The sequence below is a fragment of the Alosa pseudoharengus genome, unplaced genomic scaffold (assembly GCF_046254945.1).
Source record: "Alosa pseudoharengus isolate Yale_2024_CS ecotype anadromous, Long Island Sound unplaced genomic scaffold, YU_APseudo_1.1 YU_APseudo_1.1_scf_1, whole genome shotgun sequence".
In the NCBI taxonomy this organism is placed as follows: domain Eukaryota; kingdom Metazoa; phylum Chordata; class Actinopteri; order Clupeiformes; family Clupeidae; genus Alosa; species Alosa pseudoharengus.
The window spans coordinates 53,765,901-53,786,542 of record NW_027468564.1 but is presented as its reverse complement, the minus strand read 5'-3'; the positions used below and the strand labels follow the sequence as shown (position 1 = coordinate 53,786,542).

The following is a 20,642-nucleotide window of genomic DNA, read 5'->3' as shown; positions in this document are numbered from 1 at the left end:
TATAAATCATGTACTTACAAACATGTTTTTGGATAGGCTTATTTACTATGAACAAACCATTTGTAATTGTGTGAACAAATGCTTTACTGATGATAAATTATGTATGAACAAGAAATTACTAATGATGAACAAACCATTAATTAATAAGTAACAAAGGCTTAATAAATGATGAATTGTGTGTCGTTATTATAAAGTGTTACCGAAATATGAAGTCACTAACCATTTTTTTACTACTCAGTACACATACAGTAAGGTAAAACTATGTGGTAGTTCATCTAGGCCTTTCTGCACCCTTGCACATCTTTGTTGACCCGACACAGTGCGATGCAGCCTCATAAGTCCAAACACACAGTGTCCTTGTATCAGTAGGGGTGAATAATTCTTTTAAAAAGAAGGTTCTATTTTAAGAACGCATGCCCCAACTTTCAATCCTGCGGCTTACAGGCAGCAGACAAATATTTGCAGAGATGAATTAAATCGACTTCAAACCCATGTTTTCCCAGGGGATTCTCGGAAGCTTCCTTTCAGATCCCACTGTTGTTTTTCGACAGGACTGAAACCATTACCAGAGATGTAACAGCTTATAAAGAAGGATCAGACAAATGCTCGGAGACAAACTCCTTTTTTTCTCCATTATTTCAAAGTATTATCAATCAATACCTCCAAAGCACTTACATCGTTGTATATACATATAAATGTATACGTATATGGCTTAGTTCTTTACGAGTTCAAGTGTTCAAGATTCATATTTTGTGAGACTGACAGAAAATACCCTCCCAACGCCATTTCTCAACTCATGTTATTGAGTTGTCTCTTGCCAGTGTCCAATATGCAGCCTACAAGGCCCCTAACAAGGGGAGCTGCTCATCTCAATTTGTCCAAGTGAAAGTGGAAGCAGCTGACAGTAACAGCATTTTGGGTCAAGGTGCCGTGGTAATTACTGGCATCCTTCCTGCTAACTGTACAAAAGCAACAACAGCACAACAATGCACAGATGGAGACGATGGCACTTCATATTTCCACGGCTACAGAGACAGGAGCCGGCACAGACCAGAAGGCAACGTGAGACAAAGCAAGGTGTGCACTGTTGCCTCAGGTGTGTGTGTGTGTGTGTGTTTGACTGTGTGTGTGTGTGTTTGTGTTTGAGTGTAAGCACATCTTTTTATTTACCTATTTATTTTCTTCAACCCCCCCCCCCCAAAAACAGAACATATTCACTTGGTCTGAAGTCAAGTCTTTGCTCTCAAGTCAAGAACTTGTCCTTCAAGTCCTTCATCAAGTCGACAACTTAAAGGAGTCATCAACCGTGTCACACCTCCCCCTGTTTTTCCTCTCTTCTTCCTCGGAAGTTGTCTTCAGCTCAAAAGGTTGTTTTTTATTGTTGTTGTTTTTTATTTTCTTTTAAAGTTGTTTTTTCCCCCTCTGCCAAAGTGTCTCTCCTGTCGCAGGCTCCCCTGTGTTATCTGACAGGATAAAAGATTCATTGGGGATCAGGGGAGTTGGGGAGGAGGGGAGGAGAGGGAAAGGAAAATGCTAAAAGTTTGTGACTCATCACCTGAAACCTCAGGGCACCAGATGGATAAAAAAAAAAATCACCTCCCCTTCTCCCTCTTTTATTCCCTCTCTTTCTTTCTCTCTCTCACGTCTCCTTCTTTCTCCATCTCTCTAGGCCCGAATTCATTTGCATCTGTCTCCCTTTTCTTGAGCACAATTCCCACGTAAGGTTGAAAAAACACGTAACACTGTCCAGCAGAGCTCTCCCCAACAGAGAATCACACGGACAGTGTTTGTGAAATGTAAAAGGGCCCTCTCTCTGTGAGGACGCTTAGGAAGAGGAGCACAGAGAATCACACGGACAGTAGGGTGCATCAAATTTGAATGGGAAATTTTAATTTCAAAATATTTTGTTCCAATTAACATAAAAATGACTTTTGCACAGTTTTGAGTAATTCCATTGAGATTTAGGGGTGCCACCTAACACATGAACTTTGGCGAAATTTCGAAAAATGTGCAATTTTTAGTCTAATTGCCAAAAGTTGACCTGGAAATGTTGAGTACAGTGAACTTTTATACATTAACAAGTTCTATAGGGTTATCAAAGTAAAAGTTGTTTGTTTGCCCTTTGGGCAACTTGGGCATTTCTCAGAATTCAACTTTCAAGATTCTCCATTCATTTGTCCTATAGACAAAATGAATGGAGGTCAATGGGACATGTTCACATGTTCTGTGCAGCAGTGATGGATGTCGGACACACATATAAAATTGAATTGACTTTATTGTTAAACACAAAGGGTGATACTGACAAACTTAAAAGAACAAACCCTCTCTAGTGGCTAACTCACTGACTAACAGGGCCTAATGGTAAGAGCTGACACTAACTAAACTCCGAACTTAACTGCTCAGTCTGTGCCAGAGTCTCTGCTCCACTGAGCAACATCACCAGGGAGAAAGAGAGAGGGAATGGAACCTGAACTCTGAACCTAGCCAGTGTGTCTCCCCCCAGATATGTCTCCCCCACCCAAGAGTAACCGTCCTATTCAGGGATTAGCTTGGGTTTGCAGCGGCAAAGGTTTGGCTGTTGGTTGCGGTCATGTTCAACTCACACACACACATACACACACACACACACACACACACACACACACACACACACACACAGACACAGACAGAAACACACACACAGAGAGACATACACACAAAGACACAGACACACACACACACACACACACACATACAGACAGACACAGACAGACAGAGAGAGAGAGAGACATACACACAAAGACACAGACACACACAGACACACACACAGACACACACACACACACACACACACACATACACACACATACAGACACAGACACACACACACACACACAGACAGACACAGACAGACACACAGAGAGAGAGAGACATACACACAAAGACACAGACACACACAGACACACACACAGACACACACACACACACACACACACACACACACACACACACACACAGACACACACACAGAGTGATACATACACACAAAGACACAGACACACACAGACACATGCACACACACACACATACAGACACAGACAGACACACACACAGAGCGAGACATACACACAAAGACACACACACAGACACACGCACACACACACACAAACATACACACACACATACACACACACACATACAGACACAGACAGACACACACATACAGACACAGACAGACACACACACAGAGCGAGACATACACACAAAGACACACACACAGACACACGCAGACACACACAGACACACGCACACACACACACACAGACATACACAGACACACACACACACACAGAGACACACACACACACACAAATACACACACACAAACACACACACACACACAGACATACACACATACACACACACACACACACACACACACACACACACACACATGTTCTCCACAGCCAAAGAGATAAATAGAGAGAGAGAGAATAAGGGATGCAATGGAGAGAAGCAAGACACACCCAGAGAAAGCGGATGAAAAAAGGAGAGACAGGGCCAGATGTATGTTTTTGTGCCCACATCAGGCATATTTCATTCGCAAAGTGCACGTAAAAGCATGGCGAGGTATGTACAAACAGGCCGCACTGAGGAAAAAGCGTAGACTGCCTGTTGTGGGAGCTGCAAATGGCTATTAGCGCTTTTCCGTGTCATGCATATGCATTCATAGGAGGGTCAGGAGAAAGTGGGAGTATCGCACAAACACAGGAGACGACAAGTGCTAATAGCATTGATTAGGTATTCCGCCATATGTATGAAAACAGCGCATGTCTGTTTTGCGGTGAAAAACTTGCGCCTGTTAAAAGCAGGTGTAATCAAAATCGCGGTTGAATGAGTCAATTAGAGAAACTTTTAGAGACAGCTGAATAAGTATTCAGAGCATCAGTTTTCTTCATTGTGCTAAGTATTTTTAAGTAGATTAGTAGAACTATTAGGCCTACTCTGTATGTCGCTGCTCGTTGACATCTTATCGTCATGTATGATCGCTAAAGTTTTTTTCTTTTTAATGTCGCAATTGGTTAACTATTCAACTGCGCTTGTGGTTCAGCTGTGGGCACGCACTTAGCTTTGCAGAGGGGGCGGGGAAACAACTACAGATATGATAGTAATATGTAATAACACATCCAACACAGTTCAAGATCACCTCAAACAGAAAGATCACCTCAGTTTTCTTGAGCTGTAGTATTGTTTACCTCAGATCTCCATGGCGACCATTGAGCACTGTTAACCACTTTATCCAACAAAAACAGATGTGCGGTGGCACCCCTAAATCATAATGTACTGGAAAAATATTTTGCATGTGTTGTTTCTACATATATTGGAACACTTTTAGCACCCAGCCATATCAAAATTCAAAAATTTTGTTTTTTGATGCACCCTAACGGACAGTGTTTGTGAAATGTAAAAGGGACCTGTCTCTGTGAGGACGCTTAAGAAGAGGAGCACAGAGAATCACACGGACAGTGTTTGTGAAATGTAAAAGGGCCCTCTCTCTGTGAGGACGCTTAAGAAGAGGAGAACAGCGACTTGAGGGCATTGCTGTCGTTTGCAAAGGTCTAACACGGGCACTGAAAAATGTGAGCAGGAGATCAAAAATGACAAGGTGCTGCCATTTCAGCTTGTGCAAGGTCCTAAAGGAGAAATACCTTCATCATCCTGATGGCCATTGCGCCACAACAACAGCCAAGAGCGAAGCGTTGCCTTTAAACTGGGAGAAGACTGCTGCAATCTTTGTCAAGAAGCAGTGAAGGGGAGAATCCAGAATTGGGATAATCGGCTGGCTGACTTTTGTCGTGGGTGGGTGGGGTGTATATTTGAGCACATTTGAGAGGCTTCATTTTTCATTTGCCACCCTGAAGAAGGGGGGGGGGGGGTCACGGGTGTCAGGACATAAACGAATAGCTCAGCCGTGCTGTGTCGTACCAAGATGATGATTACTGCTGCCACTTACACCAGCGCCGACCGCAGTGACCGCGCCGACCGCGCCGACCTCTGCCCAGAGACGGTCATGCAAAACAAGGGAGCGAACAGCCAACGGCTGTGTGCCCAGAAATTACTTTGTGTCGTGAAGGGAGAAACTGTGTGTGTGTGTGTGTGTATGTGAGAGAGAGTGTGAGTATGAGTGTGAGTGTGTGTGTGTGTGACTGTGTGTATGTGTGTGTGTGTGTTCGTGTATGTGTTCTGGAAGGGTATGCTGTATTTTGATGATTGCAAATGAAATCCCCTGCTTTCTCCAGTTCAGAATAATTGTGTGTCTTTATATGTATAACTGTGTGGACAGAAGGAGAGAGGGGGGGGGGGAGATTTTGCCTTGGCATCATCGTAGACTGCTTTTGTGTGTGAGAGAGCCGCCACCCAAAATCAGTAGTAATATATGTTCTTACCTTAACTTTCACAAGTTGAGTCATACCTCTCCCGCGCCGGTAGGTGCACTCAAACGCTCTGTCGCGCGGCGCGAATGTGTTAGCATGTTGCTATGCTAGCGGGCTCTGCCGTGGCCGTAGAGAGAGGAACATAGCAGTAATCAAACACCTCCACATTTTCCCTACTTAAATACAGTTGCACGAGTAGTTGATAAAAATGTGTACGTCACACAACATGAAACGTGGCGATTTTCCAAGCGAATAAACAGGAGAACTACAATGTGTGGCGCAATAGCACTTGGGAGTACTTCGACCTAGCATGGTAATATTATTAACACCTAATTGTAGATCCTATCCACCACAGAGTTTAGAATCCATGCTGGATCGACCCTCAGCCTCTCCCTCCCCTCTGAGCGAGAGAGAGGCACACACACTAGAGATGCGCTGATGGGCTATTATTATGACCGCCGCGCAGCGAAGCGGCGGTCATATAGGTTTAGTCAGATTTTATTTTTTTTTTATTTTTTTTTTCGCATGCCCAAATTTCTGTCAATGATTCCCGGGGCACTGAAGGACCGGGGTACACGAAACTTGGTGGGCATTTAACCCCACATGGATAGCATGGAACCATCGTTTTTCGTTTTGATCTGTAGCCCCCCCGCTGGACTGGAAGGTAGGGCAGACACAGTTTTCTGTGAATATCTCGAAAACAGTAGGGTTTAGGAGGACCATTTTTTTTTGTATGTTGATCTCAAGGGGCCATGTCAACCCATTCCATAACCACTCATTTCATGTATAGCGCCACCTAGTTAAACACAAAAAAGTACACACAAAAGAGGCACACACACTAGAAATGCGCTGATGGGCTATTATTTCAACCATAACTGCATAGCAAAACTTATCATCCATCAGCCATCCATCAGCACCAAAGTTTGTTGACCAATTTTCAAAACCGCACCCTGGTTGTTTTAATGTACATGTAGGCTATAGCCTATGGGTGATGCAGCGCTGCTGACGTGAGGCTAGAAAGCCCTTGCCTGTTCTAGAAAGACTGATCTAATGCAGCAAATATATTAAAAGGCTAAAGTCGTACATTGGCTAGGCCTATCCCCAGAATATCAGCAGCAAACTCAGTCTCTGTCGCGCAAAACAGTCTCCAAATAAAACGCACATCGGCCTGTTGCCTATTCTGCCAGCTTGTGACAATATATCGTCCAAAATGCTTGATTGCATTGCATTGTCCACATTTTTAGCTAAAGTTTCATGTACCACATCAGCATTTTTGTTCAGTGAATCTTTTGTAAATTGCTTTACAATTACCGTCGGGCCCTTGTCAGCAGACTTCGGCTTGCCTCTTGCCACTATTCACTCCTTGTCTTCCGATGTCATTTCTGAGTCATCTACAGATGTTTACACACATTCACCTCCCTAAATAGAACCAACTTGACGTTGACTTCAACCTGTGTTATATCCTAGATGAGACTGCCAGAATGTGAGTGTTAAGTATGCCTGTGTGTATGTGTGTTTAAGAGAGAGAGAGAGAGAGAGAATGTGAGTGTTAAGTATGCCTGTGTGTATGTGTGTTTAAGAGAGAGAGAGAGAGAGAGAGAGAGAGAGAGAGAGAGAGAATGTGAGTGTTAAGTATGCCTGTGTGTATGTGTGTTTAAGAGAGAGAGAGAGAGACAGAATGTGAGTGTTAAGTATGCCTGTGTGTGTGTGTGTTTAAGAGAGAGAGAGAGAGAATGTGAGTGTTAAGTATGCCTGTGTGTGTGTGTGTTTAAGAGAGAGAGAGAGAGAATGTGAGTGTTAAGTATGCCTGTGTGTGTGTGTGTTTAAGAGAGAGAGAGAGAGAGAATGTGAGTGTTAAAGGAATTATCCGGAGTAAAATGCACTTTAGATCGATTTACGGATGATTGGGGGTACATACGTTGAGTTGACATCAAAATCATGTCATTCGGATGTGTTTTGAGAAAGGTCGATTGTACCGTTTTCAGTCACAACCCGTAGCCTGGAAGTGAGCAGGGCATTTCAATTTCGCCGCTATAAAACGCTATTTTTATACCTCTTCTACAGTTCCAAACAACATAACACTTACGTGGTAGTGAGTAGAGGGTCCCTAAAGCCAAACCAAAGTATCCCGAGGTCTTTATGTGGTTGAATAGAGAGTCCAGAATGAATTTCATCAAGCCAGTACCTTTCTGGAAATGTTGCCATCTTTGCTGAGAAATTCACAATTGCGTCGCCGTTTAAAAAAAAAAAAAAACATAGTCCAGTATTTCTTTCGAAATTGAAATGAAGTTGTATGGACTGGACTATGTTTTGTTTTTTTTTTAAACGGCGACGAAATTGTGAATTTCCAGAGCGTGTTACAACACACTCAGCAATAAGACTCCTACAGCAAAGATGGCAACATTTCCGGAAAGGTACTGGCTTGATGAAATTCATTCTGGACTCTCTATTCGACCACATAAAGACCTCGGGATACTTCGGTTTGGCTTTAGGAACCCTCTACTCACTACCACGTAAGTGTTATGTTGTTTGGAACTGTAGAAGAGGTATAAAAATAGCGTTTTGTAGTGGCGAAATTGAAATGCCCTGCTCATTTCCAGGCTACGAGTTGTGACCTGAAAACGGTACAATCGAACTTTCTCAAAACACATCCGAATGACATGATTTTGATGTCAACTCAACGTATGTACCCCCAATCATCCGTAAATCGATCTAAATTTTACTCCGGATAATTCCTTTAAGTATGCCTGTGTGTGTGTGTGTGTTTAAGAGAGAGAGAGAGAGAGAATGTGAGTGTTAAGTATGCCTGTGTGTGTGTGTGTTTAAGAGAGAGAGAGAGAGAGAATGTGAGTGTTAAGTATGCCTGTGTGTGTGCTAGGGGCCATAAAGCTCTCATATCTCAGCGCTCCTATCTTCCTCTCAGCATCTCCTATAGCACCGATCCAGCGGCCCCAATCTCAGGGGGCGTGGGGGGGGGCACTTCACCTGTGGGTTAAAATGTGCTCCAGTTCTAAAGCGCTGCCACGGACTGTAACCACTAAGCCCCTCTCATCGCCCCGGCCAGCGTGGCATGGAGCGTGGCATGGCGCGGAAGGCGGACGGCTTAGACCAGGAAAGAGCCCCGAGTCTCCGGAGCCGTGCACAAAAGCCCTCCACGCAGCTCTCTGGGGGATGACAAGGGTAATGGAGACGGTCATGGCGGCAGTGGCGGTGAGGACAAGGACGAGGACGCTCCTGGAGGAATACCAGCGGCGGATAAAGCATCTCGCTCAACACTTCAGATTTATTCTGGAATTATCACGATTGTGCACGACTGGCTTGATGCTGACTTCTATTTCCTGATTAGTGTCTGTCTGGACAAGACAAACATTTACTCTGATATGCTTTTTCATATGATTTGATCTATGTGATGACAACTGCAAATATATGACAGCATCAGATTATGATCCAACTCATTACCGTATACTGCTGTTTGTGTTTGTTCTCTAATGAACACATTCAGATGATAGGGGTCATTCAGGTCCAACAGTCATGCCGTGTGGTTGTCACTACAAAGAGCTGTCTAACCAAGCACACAATATGGAAATAATGCCATAACTCTCTTTGGTATTGTGTTAGTATGCGATGTGGTAGCTTCAATGATTGCACGTACAAGTATGTGCAAGGATTTCTTAATATGATATTTAATGTCTGAATTAACAACTGCAAAAATGGGAAAGATGTATGTGTGACAATTATCTATAGTGCTTTAGTAAAACCATTCAATAAAGATGTTTCACCTTTTTCATCGTTTCATTGGTATGAGTGCACATTAATCAGGGGTGCGTCTCCCAAAAGCATAGTTAGCAACTTTGCTGGTTGCTAGCAACTATGCTTTTCGGAAACGCACCCGTGTGTTTGCTCTACAGTACTTTGCCGTCTCTCACACACAAGAGAGAGAAAGCAGTAAACTGACAATGAAAAAATTTACATTTTTGAATCTCAGATTGCTTGAGGCTTTCCATATTTTAACAGTTCCTGTAATGTTTATTATATATACCTATATAACCTATATATATATATATATATATATTATACATCATTACGCTAAACTAATTGTGAAAACAGCTCAATCAGCTTTTTGCTATCTAAAAAATAACTAGAGCTCTCTTGAATGGAGGAACAAAGAGGGACGTAATTAATCACTGTTTCTCATTAATCACTGTTTCTCATTAATCACTGTTTCTCATTAATCACTGTTTCTCATCACACTCAACACATCTGCAACAATGGAGCACAGCAAATGCTGTTTTGGCACTGTTTGGTCCTCCACGGACTCCTTAGCTAAAGAGGGATAATTACTATAGGGACTGCCTCTGTAATGTATGAATGGAGTTACTACATTTGAGGAGAAGAAAGAGAATTAGAGAGAGAGAGAGAGAAATAAAAACAGACAGAGAGAAAGGGAGAGAGAGAAAGAAAGAAAGAAAGATCATTTCCTCATCCTCACGGTCGACCTCAGGGGAGCTAGTGATCAGCACACTGGATCTTAACCAGCGTGAATGCCTCCCTGGTGAGGTTGTATTTCTGCTCTGGTGTCGAGAGCCAACCCCATTACCAGAATAAACCGATCCTGGAGGGCAGAGTTCTCTCTTTGATGGAGTCACCACATCTCTGCTCATTTGTGGAGACGGGGGAGTTGACAAGGAAGGTGGTCATTTAGACGCGGGCGACTCCGGAGCCGTGCCATGTTGACATATGGAGCCTCGTTAGCCCTGTCTGTGTGTTTACCTGGAGACAGATACCAGGAGAACACCAAACAAACAAAAAAAAGAGACTAAACGAGATGAATCGTAATGCAGAGGGAAGGTGTCGTTCACATGGGCCTCCTCAATTTCCCGCCCTCGGGCCACACAGGCACTTCAACAACACCACCAACACACACACACACACACACACACACACACACACACACACACACACACATACACACACACACATACACACACACACACACACACACACATACACACACACACATACACACACACACACACACACACACACGCACCTACACAGACACCCAAACATACACCAACACACCTTTTCTCTGTGTCAGACACCCACACAATACTTGCAATTTCCTGCGAGGCAAATCACTTCAGCCTCCAAACAATAAAAACCTCTGGTATCAGCAGTTCACACCCGATGCCATTAATATGTATTCCAGGTCCGGCGGAACTCTGCTCTGCTATTCTGTCTGTGGCTCTGGCCTCTGTTATGGACTTAGCAATTACACAGCGATTAAGACCGCCCGCACCGAAACAACAAAAAAGAAGAAGCGTTAGCGAGGAAATGTGGGGGAGCCTCCGCATTTGCATTCAGTCGAAAATTGGAACGGCGCTCTAAACAGCGATGGAAGGAGAGGGGGGGTGTGGTAAGAAGGACGCGGGCGGGAATGATTAAGAAAGGGTTATGATGGGTGTCAACGAGTCGCTGGCTATGTTTAGCCAACATTAAGTTATTTAACAGATTTCAGCTCTAATGTGCGCACTCATGCCCCCAGACAACTCAGGCTAATAAGGCCTGAGCTCTGTGCGAGACTCCAGCCGAAGAAAACAGAGAAATTGCCTGGGGAACTTAATAATAAGTATAATTAGTAATGTCGGTTTGCCTGATAACTTTGAACTGTTTTATAAGCATTACAATTTTGTTTCCCTGTTCCCTGCAGAATCTTCTCTTCTAATAACACAGTTATTAAGGGTTAATACATCCAGTATTTTTGTTATTCAGCACCCCTGGTCAAAAATAGGTTCCCGCGCGCCTGTAGTTTCCCTGTGAATTTTCCACAATAGTCCCTCGCACAGAATATAGATTGATGATTGGTGTTGCTTACCTGCCTAGGCTATGAAAGTAAGTTAATGTAGGCCTTCTTTGGGTTAACTGACATTTGAATAGGCAATGCAACCCATTGGCAAACTTTTACATCCTTGTTAGTTCATGTCATGTTTGCTTGTAGTTTGTGTAGTGCTTACCAAAATCATAGAAATGAATAACATTGCAAGACACTTATCTCTTATATGATCCAAGAAAAATTTCATTTGAGTTATTAACATTTAACATTTATTTTAACTAATGACATAGTAATGACATAGTAAATGTAAAAAGTAATTTCCACTCTTAAACGAAAACAGTGAGATGCAAGCCTTCCAATCCACTCAGAAATGTAACTAGGCTACTCTCACATCTTTATAGTGACAGGCATTCAATTATTCAATTCATTCAATTGAAATTACTAAATCCTTTACTTTTCTTATTATTTTTAATAAGGATATTAAGATGATCAGTGTGATCTTGGTCTTACTAATCTTAGTCTTTTTTATTTTTTTTAAATCACAACTATTTTGCAATTTTCCCTTCCTCCCGCAATTCCTTTGCAACAAACGCCTAAAACCACTGCAACTTTCATCGCAATTTTTTAGAAAAAAATTATAAATCAGGCATTTTAAGCCGCAACAATCTCAAAAAAGGCGAACAAAACCCTGGAGAGACTGATTGTAGTGCAGCACAGTCGTTGGTACAGACAGGGAGGAGGGGTGAGCAGATGGACTCGCCACACAGTCTGTGGGTCTGCGGCCCGGCTCCTGTCCCATATTTCTAATGATGGCCCATTAAACACACAGCTCCTGCCAATTTACTACTGTGCCAACACACACACATGCACATCCCTACATGCACACACACACACACACACACACACACACGTGCACACACACACACACACATGCACATGCACACACACACACACACACACACACACACACACACACACACACACACACACACACAGAGACAAAACAAGCAGATAGGCAAACACATGCTACCATTGAAATACTGTATGTACACATTGTAAAAGCACATCATGTGTTACCCATAACATGACAAAGTAATACTCAATCATATCACAACATACACATAAATAGAAGATGTGTGACCTGTAAAGATGTGAAGAAAACTACCAGATACTACATCATAACCACAACACACACACACACACACACACACACACACACACACACACACGGTCCTGCTGTTTTACCTCTGGTGCTTTCTAGAGACGGACACCTCACTTAGTTCTTAATGAGCTCAACTCAGACATCCCTTTGGACTGCACCACCTGAGTGAGTAATTAATCAAGAGTGAAGACAGAGAGAAGGACACAAAAACACACAGACACACACACAGACACACACACAGACACACACACACACACACACACACACACACACACACACACACACACACACACACACACACACACACACCCACTCTGTCTGCCTGTCTGTCTGTCTCTTAACACACACACACACACACACACACACACACACACACACACACACACACACACACACACATATACACACACTCTCTGTCTGTCTGTCTGTCTGTCTCTTAACACACACACACACACACACACACACACACACACACACACACACACACACACACACACTTCACATACATATTGTATACTCAGGTTATGTAGGTCTACAGAGCACTCATGTTCCCAGACAACTCAGGCCCTGACTCTGACTGGGGTTAATAAGGCCTGGGCTCTGTGCTAGACACAAGAAAACAGAGAAATTGCCTGGGGAACTTGTGTAATTTCGGTTTTGCCTGATAACTTTGAACTGTTTTATAAGCAATTTTGTTTCCCTGTTAATAGTTACAATTTTGCTTCCCTGTTCATATCAAGAATATTCTCTTATAATAACACAGTTATTAAGAGTTAATACACCATTAGCTACTCATATAAGTGCACACTTGTATGACTATGCATATTGTATACTCAGGTTATGCAGGTCTACAAACTCTCACACATACTTCACATTCAGTGACACTTCACAGTTCACTTACAGACACACAGACACACCATATCCGAACAAAAATAAATCTACAAGCTTTCTCTCTTTCTCTCTCTCTCTCTCTCTCTCTCTTTCTCTCTCTCTCTCTCTCTCTCTCTCTCTCTCTCTCTCTCTCTCTCTCTCTCTCTCTCTCTCTCTCTCACACACACACACATACACACATACCCAAGAGAGCTTAATGACTTCAGGCCTGTCACTCTAACATCACACGATACTCAGACCCCAGGTATGCCATGCAATAGACCTGCTACAGTTTGCATACCGGGAGAAAGTGGGTGTGGAGGATGCCATCACTTATCTCCTTCACAGCATTCTGATTACGAGCCAACACAAGAGGTTTGCAATATCGTCCCCTTAGAATAATAAGGTTCTATCTTACATTTTTGTCAAAATTGAGTTATTTACATATTCTTATTCTGTGACACCTTAAGATGATGAGGTGAGGTGTTTCTTGTAGTTGTATGCATTGGACATTATATCTGAAGAGGTTTGTTCCACTTATCAGTATAAGTCTATGGAATTCTAAGACTTTGAAGCTCAATATCTCAGAACTACTCAGAACGTAGATAGAACCCTATAATGTATGTAACACACACACACACACAAACACACACACACAAACACACACACACACATACCGTATAGACATCACTAAGTACAGGTTCTGAGGTAAATGCTCTCACACTTACTCACTTACAGACACTTAGAGAAATATAAGAAACCAGAAAATGGTGGTGAACCACTGCAAAGCAAAATAACAGAGTGGGCCACTTAGGCTCTCCCAGGTAATGGCAGACCCACACAAAGCCCAACTCCACATGCCTGTGTTCCACTTCAGCTCGTGAACACAAAATGGCCAAACGCACAGCCTGCATTATGCCAGGAGCTTATCTCTCCACTTTGGTGTTTCTCTGCTGGATCTGACCGGTAATGGACTGGTCTCGAGTCTCTCATAGGCAGTAAATGGGACGACCCAGAGCCAGACTGCGGAGGAGCTGTTCAAATTCAGCCTGCGCTGAGCCGACGAGAGATGACCGCCGTGGAGCAGTGCGCCGGCCGGACGTCACCATGTGACACTGGACGACCCCTGCCACTGACTTGATAATGAGATTTCTTCCCGGGAAGAAATCAGTTGACCAAAGGCTCGTCGACAGAGCCTCCGGAGTAAACACTCACCCCTGCACACACACACACACACGCACACGCACACACACAGACACACAAGCACACACACACACACACACACATACTAGGATACACAGGGGCATATGACTAGGATAGGAACTCACCAGAATCACAAGCCAAATGCATCCCACAAGCCAAATGCATCCCACCTTAGACCAATTGCACAACAACAGCAGTGAAACACCATCACCACACACATACTGTAGTGAAGCATAATTGGCCACAAAGCACAGGCCACCAGCACAACACACAGTATAACCACAGTACAGTATAACAGGAAGACGACCACTTTGGCTGAGAGACCCTTAATGGCTGTGACACTGTGGCTTGAGCCTCTCAGTACATTACCTATGTCCTGCCCAAGCAAGAGAAAGGGCCATTTCCAGCACTCTTGCTCTCTAAGTGTATGAAACCCAGTGACCTCTAAATGGAAGTGACCTCAGCCCGATCAGCATCGCCACCGCCACCATCACGAGGTCGCTGCCAACGCTGCCGCCAACGCTGCTATTTAGCCCTGGGTGGGCACGCAGCGGGAGATCCGCGGAGCATCGTCCAGTCTTAATGAGAGGGCTGCGCCCAGCGGGGAGGACCCTCTCTTTATGTCTGCTCACAGCCAGCACCGAGCGCTCAGCAGGAGGGAGGTCCACATACAGAGGGAGGGAGCGCATGCCTCTCCGCTGCCCGCTGCTCCTGCCCGGCTTTTCCGTGACTTCTTATGCACTCTCCTCTCTGCAGGATCATCAGGCTGTAGCCTGTCTACGCTATAATATGCATATGTTGTTGTGTAAATATATGAATGTTGCTAAAATATACAGCACCCTCCACCAGTAAACCATTGTCTTCATTACCGTGGCATTATTTTGTTTTAAAATAACTATCTCTTTGTGAAGATTTTTTCCTTCTCGGAATAAATGTGCTTCTTTTCAAGGTTGGACTTTTCCAGGATAAAAATCTTTACCAGGGGTGCCAATCTATGTGGAGAGTGCTTCTGTACATATGTTATTATGTAACATATGTTATATGTTACATATAGTGTTCAATTTATAATATATTCCTTACATATAGTGTTCCATTTATAATCTATTCCTTACAAATAGTGTTCCATTTATAATCTATTCCTTACAAATAGTGTTCCATTTATAATCTATTCCTCTTCCCTCCCTTCTTCTCCCTTTGCTCTGCCTCCACCCAGAGCTGTGTTGCTTTGTAACGACATCAGGTCTTGTGTGTTCATGTGCTACAAAGCATGGGAACCATCACACACACACACACACACACACACACACACACACACACACACACACACAGCACATGCACCAGCGCTCCGCTACCTTCTGTTCTCATGGTGAAGGGCGAGTCCCCAAGCCGCTTGGCCGAAAACTGGCCACCGAGGGACGTCATTAGGAAGCACAGACTGAAGAAACCGATCCCCACCACGAAGATCCTGGAGAGACAGAGGGAGGGAGAGACAGAGAAAGAGGGAGGGAGGGAGGGAGCGGAGGATGGAGAGAGAAAATGACGGAGGAAGGGACGAAGAGACAAGAGGGAGCAAGGGGTTAAAACAGGGGGGAAACAAAGAAAAGCAGAGGGAAGGAAAATAGGTGAAAACATTAGACTTCAGTGTCAGTGTAGCATAATATGAAGCTGAGTAGAGAAAGAAAGAGAGATAGAGAGAGAGAGATAGAGGGAGAGATAGAGAGAGTAAGACAACTGAAGGGTTAGCATTTAGTGTCTAGTGGACATGTACTCTGTACACAGGTTTGTCATTCACTGACTCACAGAAACAGTTGGGGGAGAAGAAAAGGAGTGAGGAGAAGTAAACAAGCCCCAGTGCTGGTAAATGCACCTGACAAACATCGTGTCCCTAAAAGAAGAAGTGAATGTGGTCCATTCTTTTGTTTCTTTTTGCTAGCCTGAGACTGACGCACAAATGCATTCACCGGAGCCCCTGAGCAGGCTGCTTTTAGTGAGCCGTGAGGAATTGCTTGCTTCTCTCTCTCCCTTTCCATCCCCATCTCCTACATCAAAACCCATTGACAAGCGCACTTGTTTATCTCTGATAGTGGGGACTGCCACTTGTGTTTCCATATAACAAACTAGCGGCGTTGGAGGACTAAAACCCTCACTAAGGGAAAGGAGACAGACTGAATTATGCATGTGCTGTGTTTCTCTCAAATAATGCAGCCAGAGAATTTTCCAGAACTGACATGTTTGGACAGATCTGGAGATCTCTTTTCTCTGGGCGACACAAAAGATCTCATTTGCTGTTCTTTTTGGTTGTTTTGGAGTTGGTTTACTGTCCAATTGTAGTGTCCTGAGATAAGCTGGTGAATAGGATTGATTGAAGCAACAGTAAGATGTACAAGTTGTATTTTATGGAAGTGTCCCTCTAAATATCCTTCTATAGGTGAATGTTTTCAGGTGGTGTACAAGATCTGCAGGTAGGGAAGAACTGGGTAAGATGGGCATGGGGTAAGATGAGCCACCCCTTTTTTTAGAAAACCATAAACAAATGTTATTATGTGACAGCATTTTAAGGAAGAGGGGATCATTCTTTACAATATGTGGAAAGGCACAGCATATGGCAAATGTGCAACCGTGGTAAAATATATATGTGTAAAAATAAGATTTTTTTGCTCTCCAAATGGATTTCATTCATGTCCAGAGTTAGGGTGATTTAGAGAAAACGCGAATAGAACAACATTCAAATGCAATACACCTCAATTGGTGCTCTTTTAAGCTATGATGTGAAGGCAAAACAAAATCATGAATGTTAACTTAGATTGTTGTGAGAAGCATTTTCTTTCAAAATGGTGGTTGTGGGGTAAGATGAGCCACCAGGGCTAGGGTACGTTGAGCCAGCTAATTAGTACTTCTATTGAATCTGTAAGATTTTTAAGTTTGCCTTTATTTTGTGACCTCGTTCTTCATGGTTCCTCAGTGTTACTAAGAGCTAAAGAGACTAGGCAGCAAATTAATCAGACTTATTTATGTGAATTAAAGGGGTGAATTTAAAGGTAAACAGTTATAGGCCTAGGCTAAACATGTCTTGGCAAATTTTCCATTGAATCTATTTGGCAAATTCACCATTAAATGTTGGTGTTTGTAGAAATTAAATTATTGTTTAAAGAAAATCTAATTGTTTTACATGAAATCTTTGTGTTGGCTCAACTTACCCCACACATAGGCTCATCTTACCCCACACATGTGGTAAATTGAACCACAAGACCAACTTTTTTTAGAAAGTATATCTCTTTAACCATATAAGATATCTAAGATGTGTTGATTATAGAGGTAATATAATACTTTAACATTTTGTTTGGTGTAAATTACAAAACAAAACCTCTTTGACAAGTCAGAATGATTAAAAATGTAAAAAATGGCTCATCTTACCCTGCTCTCCCCTAAGGCAAAGGCTCTTAAAATGCTATAAAAATGTTAGCATACTTCTGAGTGAGCCACAAAGACGTCTTGCATGCTATCTATTGTCCCAGCACAAGTATTATAGGATTATCATTTCTACCTTTACTAATGTAAAGGCAGGTCACATTAGCCTGCCTTCCAATACAGGACAGGCTAACAGCATATGGCAGGATAGCAACAATTCTTTAATTGACTGAAAGCCATCTCTTTACTACTAAGTTTTAGAATGGCAGATGCACTGCCCAATCAAAACCCCAATATGGGCTGAAGAGGCTGTTTAGTGCAAGAAAATCTAGATTAACTTTGAAAACTAAAACACTTTCAGATAGAAGTTTTCTGTCGTTAAACCCGGATAATTTCAAACCATCTGCTCATGTCGATTTCCAATCTGCTAAAAAAAAATCAATCTGTCTCTGATCTGAACACATTTTCATCCGGAGACGTAAAATTGAGGCAAAATGTGGGATTAGCCTGTGAAGTATGACCATCTGGTGACTGGAAAGGTTTATGCCGAATCGTCAAGAACATATAGTGAAAGTGAACTCTGATATGATGTAACGACTGACTGATGGTAGTCCATCTAGTGTTCAAGGCTCACAAGTTTACGTGCTCAACTTCTGCTCACTCAGCATTTAACATGGAGATCAAAGCGGTGATGACATGACACTGTGGTATCAGACTAAGGCCATATCCTCAATCGTTATCATTTATCCATTTTCAAAGCCTTTCCGTGGGTGAGAGGAGGGGATTATGTGTTCTGCCAGGCTCTCTCTAATTACAGGGTTTAAAGTAAATGCTTTGGTCTCTTAATTGGATCAGAGGGAGAGATCAGATATCTGTTAATTGGCTTTACACGTGCACCGATATCAGATTGTGCCATGGCTTGATGATGATTGCTACAAACTAGAGCGAGCTCCGGGAGGTCCTCGAGGAACTCCCTCGAGGCTAGTGACTGGCTCGTGGCCCAGTTGGCGCGTGATTATAGATTACAGGTAGACAAGTCATGGCATCAAAACGAGGATTTTGAGGTGATTATATAAGAGCCCTTGAGCATCATACATTGCTTGATTGCTATGACTTCACGGTGGATTTCACGCATTCGAAGTCGGAGTATTTAGGTAACCAGAGGGGAAATAAGCTCATCATTTGGATGTGACATAACCACTCACAAAAGTTAACATTTGCAGCGAGCCTACCAACCGGGGAGCAGCTGCTCTAAAGGTCCATGTTGGGTCAGCGCGCAATGAGCGTTGTGGTCATCAGACCGTATTGTATTGAGGCAACATCTGTCGAAGTCCTTTCCCCTCATTAAGCAAAGTTGCCATATTCGCTCATGAGATATGATAGCATGTGTGCAGTATATAGAGAATGTGCGACACTACGAGGAGAGGCAGGAAAGACGCACTGTCAGAGGGAAGTTTGAAGATTGATGGCAGGCAGGCTGGCGCGTGCGCGCCACTCCACTCACAATTCAGCACCGCAGGGACGCATGGGAGCCACACGGCATCTAATTTGTTTGTTGACAAATGTGCAGTATTTTTAGTCGTTTCGCTCATAACCTTGCTTACGCTTGAACATAGCATCTATTCACACGCCCATTTCCTACCACACAGCAGGCCCCCTATAATTTGACTCCATCACTGTTTCTCAAAATGTATGTGCACTGTATGTTCTCACATTTTTACTGTGCACGCATAAATAAGGTAAAATATAAATCCACATAGGTTTGTAAACTAACATTGCTTTACACAAGATAACGCTAGATCTAAACTAACTTTACTTCCCTGAAAGGGACGCCGCCAAACAGTTTACACCATGACAGAGACATTATGTTCATATACATATATTACCTTTCGGGTTGAGTTTATCATACGCTAGTCATCAGTGCTCACACTAATATGAAGTGAAAATCACATTACTTAACATGCAATTGCTATTAGTCACAGAACGAGCACTTCGGGCTTAATTAGACAGAACGCACTTCGTATATCACATGTGTATTATTCATAGAATACATTTAGCGCACATTACCAGCAGGCATTGGTAAGCTACTTGCTCAAGATGAAGAAAAAACACTAGTGCAACAGATCCTAACACTCACTCACCTGAACGGTTTGAACGTCACAAGGCATCTTCTCACCATTATTCAACCGTCTGAGTTCACAGCAATCCTTTTCCAAAACGCGCAGCTGGACTAACGACCCCTGACATGATGAACCTCAGATCGTAAAGAGGGCAGAGGCTCCGATACACGCTCATGTTGTGCTCGCCTAACGGTCCGCCGAGAAAACGTAATAATCCGGCGCGAGGTTAAAAAACTGTTTGCTTGTTTATATCCATATGTTAGAATCTCCGCCACTCAACTCGATGTGACAACTGTCTGAAAAAAATGACTTCTGATCAATCTGACATTTATAGCGGTCTTTTTACAATTCTGCGCCTAAACTCGTGCCACAGTCGCACAAGACCATAACTGCAGACTATGATTTCTGTGCATGAAAACCGGCGAACATTTTTCAAAATATATCTATAAGCGCACGGACTCGCAAATGTCCCCAAGGGATGTTCTGCAACGTCGGATTGAAAGCTCCAAATCGAAGTCTGTCAGGAACAGCATTCAGTGTACTTTAGTCCATAGAAGAAACGGTGAACGGTGGAGTGAGACACTCGTCGGTTAAGACCTGGTTGAAGCTCTCACAGCGGTGCCCGCTAAGAC

General features: G+C 43.2%; 1 protein-coding gene across 1 annotated transcript in view; it reads right to left on the bottom strand.

Annotated features, from left to right (window-relative positions):
- LOC143119485 (alpha-1,6-mannosylglycoprotein 6-beta-N-acetylglucosaminyltransferase B-like) overlaps positions 1-20,211 on the bottom strand; it is a 131,115-nt gene extending 110,904 nt beyond the window's left edge. The window contains exons 1-2 of the mRNA XM_076281030.1: positions 20,032-20,211; positions 15,835-15,947 (exon numbers count right to left, since the gene is read on the bottom strand). Of these exons, the coding sequence (XP_076137145.1) occupies positions 15,835-15,947; positions 20,032-20,069 (151 nt within the window). The 5' untranslated portion in view covers positions 20,070-20,211. The remainder of the gene's footprint in view (positions 1-15,834; positions 15,948-20,031) is intronic.
- Between the last annotated feature and the right edge of the window lie 431 nt (positions 20,212-20,642).